Raw genomic sequence first — 8,512 nt, 5'->3', positions numbered from 1 at the left:
CGGGGGGGCGGCGCGCGGCGTCCCTGGGGACCGCAGCTGGGAGCCGAGGCTTCCCCGCGGGGCTGTCGTGGGGAGAGGCGCCCGCTCGGTACCGCCCCCCACGCAGCTCTCTCTGCGGGGTCGCCAGGCTCGTGGACCGCATGGGGGGCCGGCCTCCGAGCCGTGCCCGCGGGCTCTGCCCAGGGTGCCACCTCTTGGCCTCTCGGCCTCATTTTTCCTAGGCAGGAAGCAAGCTGCCTTCATCTCTCTCCTTCCAGCCTTGTGACGCGAAGGGAGAGCCCCGCTCTTGCCTCCTTGAAGGCAGAAGAATAGACTTTCTGCCGCCTCCTTTCCTTGGCAGCTGCTGCCTCAGGAGGGGAGCGCCTCTGTTCTGCCCCCTCTGTTTGTTTTTAAGTGTCAGTACCCACAATCCCTCCGTGATTCCCCAGCTGCACCTCAGTAAAATCATCGTTCCACTGAATTTTATTCCTGGCAGGACTCTGCGTGTTGGTTTTGGCATAGCTACCTAAGGGTTTTTTTTCAGTGATTTGCAGCTCAGGGAAGCTGCGAGCAGGAGCTGGGGGACCGGCGCTGTTTGCATCTTCAGGAAGACATCACTGCGCACCTTTGTGGTTGTCCACGCGGGGGTAATGGCCAGGAATTTATTTCTAAATGAGAGTCTGCATTCATTAGAAATTGATGGTTAATCCAGGGGTGTTCAACCTCTGGCCTGCGGGCCAGGAACTAAGTTATCCACAGTATCTGGAACCATGGGGAGTCCCAGGCCCTACCTACTGGATCTGGCAGCCAGTGCTGGTGCAGGTGTGGCAGGAAGGGGATGTGTCAGGCCCCCAGGGCCCAATCCCAGTTTGCAGGTGGTGGGGCTGGGCCCTTAGGAACCAATCCTGGCATATGGGGGTGGGAGGGGGTGGTGCTGGGTCCCTGGGAACCAATCCCAGCAGGAGGGGGCAATGCTGAGCTCCACAGTCCTAGCTGGCCTGCAAAAGGGCCCCACACCACTGGTCTGGCTGGTAGAGCACCACTGACTTAATCCCTTGTCTCATCTATTGTCATCAGGGAAGGTTTCTCACTTGGCAAGTCAAGTAACACGTTTTTTATACGGTCTCAAAATATAGCAATTGTGCCATCGTGTGGTGTGGGTGATACAAATCATGAAGGAGAAGCAGTCAGGGCAAAGCAGATTGATATTTGAAAACTGGCTTCATTTCTCTTTCATATAGTAAATATTTGCAATATTAGAAGAAGTTTTAATCTGAGTCTCTCTTCTATGTTGTCCTCCTAAATAGTGTTTTGGAACATCAGTGTGATGTACACTTGTCTGAATCTGGTTCACAACCAATGTATTTTTACAGACCACTGAAGTAGTAACTTTTTTTTTCTTCTTTGAACAAGTACGGTGATCTATTTTAGCTGTAGAAGGTTGTCAAGCAATACATTTTCCATCACAAAAACAAGTGCTATCAAGTGGGCAAGAGCTACTCGGAGGAAAATATAGGATGTTCTGTGAAATATAGGATTGTCTGTGACATGCCCAATAATTCTTGAATGACGTGATTGAGTTTTAGATCTTGTTTAGAAGCTTTTAAGTAGTTCACATTTAAATGAATATTTTTAAATGTTTTTCTCAGGAGAGCTGTATCGACTTTTGGTTGGTACAGAATATGTTGTTGGACGCAAGAGCTGTGCAATTTTAATTCAGAATGATCAATCAATCAGTAGAAATCATGCAGTACTGATGGTCAGTCCTCCTGAATCTAACCTTGTAAGTAATCACTTTGCTGTATTATGGTTACATCATGTAGATGGATAAACTGGCCTGATGTCATTGATCCACTCCTGTTCTAACAAACCTACGCTTTAGCAATGAAACCAAGGGATACCTGGTTTTTTATATTGATTATTTTGAGGGGCTTTTCTAAATGGGGAGATTTACTGGCGCACTTACCCCACTACTGCCATCTCTGTCACTGTATAGACTCTCTTATTTCTGAGTAAATGTCAACACAGGGGTTATTAGTCAAAATATCACAGTTTAAGTATACTGGTGCATTCCCCTGTGTATATATGATCCCTGAGATTTGGTATTGAAATCTGCTTCATCCTTTCTGTTCCACAGTTAGATCTTTGAGGTCTTATTGTCATGTTTCTGTTTAGAGAAATGTAGAAATAAGCCATTAAAAGCATACTGAGTAAAGTTAGCAGCCCAGAACTGTCCTGCTATCGGTTGCTCAAGCACAGTTCTCATTGGTAGCTTCAGGTAGATCAGTGGGGGGTTTTACTAGAATGCACCAATACATTGGTCCCATAATGGGTCAGTACCGCTTATAAGGCAAATTTAACAGTATTGGCAATAGGCTTTTTTTGGCTGATGCATCCAATAATGCTGTCAATTAAATGCCTCGTGCATGCAGGTGGCCGGCAGCATGGAGAACAGTTGGTCTGGCTGGTAAGTCTGCGGGGGAAGGGGTTGGGTTGGGGGGCAGATCGAGGCCCCAGCGGTGAGGGAAGGAGTGGGGCTGAGCCTGGCACTGTGGCAGGTGCTGCACAGCCAGGGCAGGGTACGGGATGGAGCTGTGAACGGCTCATTCCAGAGCCTCTGGGACAGGGGAGGCTGCTCCCACTGCTGCATGCACCTTAGGAGGGCATGGGGCGGGGGGGGTGCCCCCGGATCTGCGTGTGGGGCAAGGGCGGGCTGCTGCTGCAGGCTGGGCCAGGGGCGGCACCAGGCTCTTCACGGCAAGGAGTTGGGCCAGGGCTGCACTTGGGGCAGGCAGTGGCGGTGCTGGGAGTAGGGGCTAGGGGAGCTATGATGAATTTTCGGGTGGCTGCAGTCCCCCCTCCCTGCAATAGCTCTTCTCTGTGTCACTCACCTGCCCCCAGCACAGCTTGGCCCAGCCCCCCACTGGGAAGAGCCCAGTGCAACCTGCCCTTGCCCTGCACACAGATCCAGGCGAACACGCCCCCCATGCTCTCCCGGGGTGTGCATAGCAGCGGGAGCCACTCCCCCGCATCCCTGGACAAGCTGCTTGTGGTGTGCTCTGCCCTGGATGTGCAGCACGTGCCTTAGCCCTGCTCTCTCCTTCACTGCAGGGGGCTCAATCTGCACCCCACCCCCTTCCCTCACAACAGACTTTCCAGCTGTACACTGCTGTTCAAACTGCCCAGCTGCATATCGGTATCTGCTGATATGGCTCATGAAAAATTGGCTATCGGTATTGACTCAAAAAATCTCTATCAGTGCACCCCTAGTTTTTTACACTTATAAAAGTAAACAGAGCTTGCAAACAGTGTCTCTTACAAAAATACTTTTAATATTATACTTTGCTGCTTTGACTAAGTCAGTGATTTTCAACCAGGGTGTCACAGCATCATGGGATGTTATGAGATCTTTCTAAGGGTACTGCTGCACGTAGGCCCTGTGCAAGGATGTAAGTGTTCACTCCTTCAACCCCTTGCCCTGCACCCCACACCCACCCCAACATCCCACAGATGGGCAGCACCTACAGCTGGTCCTCTAGGGACTCGCAATGCCATTTCTTGCATCACAGCAGGCCCCATTCCAGCTGCCCCTGTACTCTTGAGAAGCATGAGCTACTGCATGCAGAAAGGTGGGTAGGGGATGTCAGGCTGCACTTTTCAACTTGTCTCATCCCTCTGCTCCTCCCATGCTCTTGGGGGCTGGCAGAAGGGGCCATGAGGGCTGGTAATTCCAGTTACCAGCATCCAGGTTCCCAGAGGAGGAGCCATGGCAGCGGGGGCTGCGTTCACCTCCTCAGGCACAAACTAGTAGTTGGGAAGGTTGTGGGGGGAGGGGGCAGACTGTATTTCTGTGTTTTTTGTGTTTCATTTTTTATTTTAACTTTTCACTTTAGACTTTGTAGCCAAGACAGTAAATATGATCCTTAAACAGCACATCCTTGCATAGGGAGGCAGAGTGTTATGTTTATGCCCAAGGTTATCTTATGAGAAATGGGGTTTAAAAAAATATTTTTGTATTGTCTCTGCATAAAAAAAACCCATAAGGATTTCCAGTTTTGTATGTCTTCTTTTTTAGAGAGCTCAGGGCTAGTTTTCCCAGGGGTCAGTGCCTTTTTGAGCTCTTTTGAAAATCAGACCACATATTTTGTTGTGAGAAACTGTGATTCCCAACTGGGGTGTCTTGTGATCTTTTTAAGGGTGTTGTGGGATGTGACGAGGTAAATACTGTAATAAATTTGTCTTTGAAATGGGGTGCTGCTAAATTCAGAAAAGTTTCAGAGCAATGCCTGGAGTCTAAAAAGGTTGAGAACCTCTGAACTAAGTGTAACCTTTACATGGGTTATGTAACAAAATTTAAAATTGAAATAGACCACCAAAGAAAGAGACTGTAACAATTAACAATCTTGAAGATGATTGATTTAAGGCATTTGGATATAAATAATCAATTACCCTTACAGTTTTGTGGATTTTTTGAATGATATAAAATGCAACCTGAAATGTTGCAGGGAGTTTACCTATATGCATTGGGTTAATCTGACTAGCAACAGATAGCATATATAAACTATAAGGGTAATAGAGTCCATTTGTAGTTTCTAGGCCAGTCACAGAGAGAAAAAATGGTCGGGGACATAGCATTAAACTAAAACTTAACACTAGGCCGTATACTATAATGCACTAAAAAGGAAATATGCAGAGGCAAGCAATACACTCCAACATCACACTGAGCTATTGCAGCTTCCCTGTAGTGGTACGTGAATAAAGATGTTGTGGCAGAATGCCCTCCCAGCATCTTCGTAGACCCTTCTATTAAGTTTTCCCTTGCTATTGTTTTCTTACCTGTCTATCACTCCGATTGCTAAGCAACGAGCTCTGCCTATGGGACCTGGGCAGGTAAATTCCTGAGGGAGGGGAAACCTGCTCCAATTGTTCAGTTTCTTGCCTTTGAAGGTCATGTGACTAGTTCTCTCACCTGTCTCTCAACCTGGTTGCTTGGGTTGCCCTAATAATAGGGGTTAGGGTATTTACCTTATTGCAAGGGGGTAGGGACCCACACCACCAGATGACAAGTTTTGTTTTTAAACTGATTGGCTTGCATTAAACACCTGCCTTATTGGACCTGGAAGGTGAGATCACTTGAAAGCACCAGGCATCTGCCAATGGCACTGCTTCTAGTGGGAACTTAGTGATGAGGTCACAGTAGGGATATATAGATTCCCTTTTTCCTAGAAGGTGCAGAACCAGCATAGAGAGTCATTTTGGAATGCATGGAAAGAGCTCCCATGCTGAAGCCCTAGGCTCTGTGGGGTGGTGTGGGCGAGGAGAGAGCAGCTGAACAGCTGCCACTCTCTCCCTCTGTCTCTTGTAACTGGATACACAATGAACTGCCTGCCTCCAGTGGATAGCAGCCAGCCTCTGGATGATACTTGCGAGTAAGCTATTTGAAACCTATATAGATATATAGCTTGCTGTACAGCAGGTGCACGATCAATGGCTACCGAGCCACACTATTTGCTCTAAGGTTATTCTTTGATGTTGCTCTATCCTGTATTCTGCCCCAAACCTCCTCCCTGTAATCAATAAAGTTCTCCATTGTTCTAAGCGTGGTGAATTGGCTGGGAGAGGGAGAGAGGCATGCCTTCATGTCTCCTTGGTCCAGCTGACTAATGGAGACTACTATTTGTGCTGTACGCCAAGGGAAGCACTCCCAGTTTTTGCAGTGGGTCAAGTACCCTCAAGGTCTACAAGGCCTGTGTATCCCAGGGGGCATGGGGCCAAGACTCCTGGGCAGTGACCCCAGGTCACTGGTGTACTCCAGGAAGGGGTTGGCCAGACGTGAGGCACCCCCAGGGAGGGTGAGCCCTGAGTACTCTGAGCCTGGTAGGTGGTCGGGCGCAGTGAAGTGGGTGGCTCCTGCTGACGGGAGTGCCTCCTGCTGGCGCACCCCAGATGTAATGGTATTATGAAAACTTTTTAAAAAATAGAGAACAATGAATGATGGGAAAGAAAAAAAAAACAAACCTAATGCTCTTAGAGATTTTTTTCTGCAGTCCTTTGTAAAGGAAAGTGGGTAACAAACTTTAAATTGCATAACCAACATCATTTCCCCAATATGTATTTTGGAGGCAGGGGTAGTAATATAAGTAATTCATGTGGGCTTTCATTGTATGGTTCTGCAGCTTGTTGTTCTGTAATGATTGAACTTTTCTGACTAATAAGACTTCATTTTATGTTCTTTTTCAGAGTCAATCAGTTACAGTCCCTGTTTTGACAGTAAAAGATACTTCTAAATATGGTACCTTTGTTAACGGAGAAAAATTATTGAGTGAAACTTCAAGAACTTTAAAGTCAGGTGACAGAGTCAATTTTGGAGTCTTCGAAAGCAAGTTTAGGTGAGAACAAGGTGTATTGATTCTAAAATACTGACCATGAAATTTCAGCTGTATCTGATTTTTTTTTAAAGATTATCACAAGTGGGGCTTGCAAAGGTAACGTTACCAAGAAAATAAAGTCTTATATAGTGATAAAGTAAAGGTAATTAAATAAAGGGATACTTGTTATATATTGGAAGCCTGTAACTTTTGAGTAAATTTTCTTTTCCTTATGAATTGAGAGTAAAAACAATTTGTAGTAAGAGGTCAACACCATAAGCAACTCTGCACCATAAATGCTGTATATCCTAAAAGTATCCCAAGGAAAGATTAAAACCATATTTAATAAAACTAATCCCAAAATGCAAGTAGTTGCAAAGGTGGCAAAAGAAGGAATCACTGTCATTATTTAAAGTAGGCTGCAGGCTTGCGTTGTTGCATTTGATTGTGGTGCTGGCAGAGCTACTTATGTCATTACTAGCAGACAAAATCATTTCTTCAGCATTTACAACAAAAAGCTGTTGCAGATAGCACATTTTAAATGTGTTATGCTAGAGAAACAAATACAGTGACATTAAATGCATCATGACTTTTTCACCAAGAAGTTTACCAGCTTATAATAAAAAATCTGTTTCTTTATTCTTTGCTAAAGCCAAAATTTGTACTTTGTGATCCTGTGTAGAAGGTCGGCCAGTTTAAAAGAGGGGAAGGGCATTACCTCATGCAAGGGTAAAACCAAAGAACAATGTGCAATATACTGTAGGGAGAGAAAGTGATTTATTACTAAAGAATTTAGACACTAAATTTTTCTCTTCTAACAGGTAACAGTTGGTAGTAGAAATCTACATGTTGGTGAATCACAATTTAAAATAATGGGTTGTTTTAGCACAAAAACTCTTAGGGCATGTCCAGATGAGCACTGTCATAGTGCACAGTCTGGTGTTCTCTGCACTGCACACCACTCCAGGTTTTTTTTGAGCACTGGATATCCAGGGGTCAAAAAAACACCACCGGGGCGGGGGGAAACTAAAGCAGCTCACGCTTGGGCAGTGTGCGCTGCTGAAAAATGGAACCGAGCCACATTGTGGCTGCCAGCCAGGCTCCACCCTGCAGGATTGCCACAGCTGCAACCCTAGGAGGCCCCCAGAACCCCAGGTAAGGCTGCTGGGATCAGCACTGGACTGGCCCCAGCCTCCCTTACTGCCCCCAGGGTAATTTGCTGCACACCGAAGTGTGGGTGGCACAGGCATTCCCTGGGGAACCAAACATCCACACACGTCTGGACTCACCCTTAGATTGTAACAGATTTGGAAGATCTCTTGGCATATGCAATAACCCCTTACTACAGATTCTACCACTTGTAGTGTATTATTCTGTATATTTTTCAAGGAAATATTTGTGTGTAGTGTTGACCTATTCAGTTTTTGGCTACAACCACTGCTGATTAGTTATATTTTTTTTTTCTTATGACTAGCTGTAATTCCTATTAATGGATGCATACTGCACAGCACAGAGAGAATGAGTCATAGCCAAAGGATAAAATGTAGGTTTCTGAGGCAAGACTTAAGAGGAAAATTGTTGAGGCAAAGGGATACAGTGAGATAATATGATATCCATGCAGTTTCTTTCTAGCACCTGCCTTCTAGCATCTCTCTATTCTTAGTAAAAGAAGGGAAAAGACAGGGGTCAGTCTTGTAATAAATTCTGTTAAAACAAATTAATTGGGTAGATGCATAAGGTAAAACTCCTTTTTGAGGGACTCTGTGTTAATGAAAGTTCACTGTAGGTTAGACAATAGGCACATTCTTAAAATAGGTGCAATATTGCTTCTTTTAAAGTTGAGTGAACTTTATTTATATGGAGTATGCTTCTGAATATACCTGGCACATCCTGTTCTTAAAAGGTCTTTTATTTTAAAAATTCTTAAAAGAACTCCCCAGTCAGTGGTTCCAGGCTTTCAGATTTCCAGAAGACCTGGCTCTCAGACTCCTTGCCTGCTGGGACTGTAAGTTGCTGGGGTGCCTCGTAAGGGTCAAACCAAAATCTGAATTTGACTCTCCCTAAACAAAATTTTGGAATTCCCTTTCCATAGGATATTTTAAAAGTTTCACTTTTCCTTCTGTTTTGGAACATATTTTCTTTTAATTTCAGAGTTCCCTGATGAA

The 8,512-nt window shown here is 45.4% G+C and overlaps 1 protein-coding gene across 2 annotated transcripts in view; it reads left to right on the top strand.

Moving 5' to 3' along the window:
• Positions 1-37: 37 nt before the first annotated feature.
• The window catches only part of NBN (nibrin), a 43,146-nt gene continuing 34,671 nt past the window's right edge, over positions 38-8,512 (top strand). Inside the window, exons 1-3 of one of the 2 annotated variants that reach the window (XM_025200238.1) lie at positions 38-626; positions 1,629-1,762; positions 6,220-6,368. In XM_025200238.1, the coding sequence (XP_025056023.1) occupies positions 1,736-1,762; positions 6,220-6,368 (176 nt within the window). In that variant the 5' untranslated portion in view covers positions 38-626; positions 1,629-1,735. The remainder of the gene's footprint in view (positions 627-1,628; positions 1,763-6,219; positions 6,369-8,512) is intronic. The other variant, XM_014518507.2, reaches the window with a different exon arrangement.

Source organism: Alligator sinensis, unplaced genomic scaffold (assembly GCF_000455745.1).
Source record: "Alligator sinensis unplaced genomic scaffold, ASM45574v1 scaffold717_1, whole genome shotgun sequence".
Taxonomy (NCBI): Eukaryota; Metazoa; Chordata; order Crocodylia; family Alligatoridae; genus Alligator; species Alligator sinensis.
This window is presented reverse-complemented; position numbering and strand designations above follow the sequence as displayed.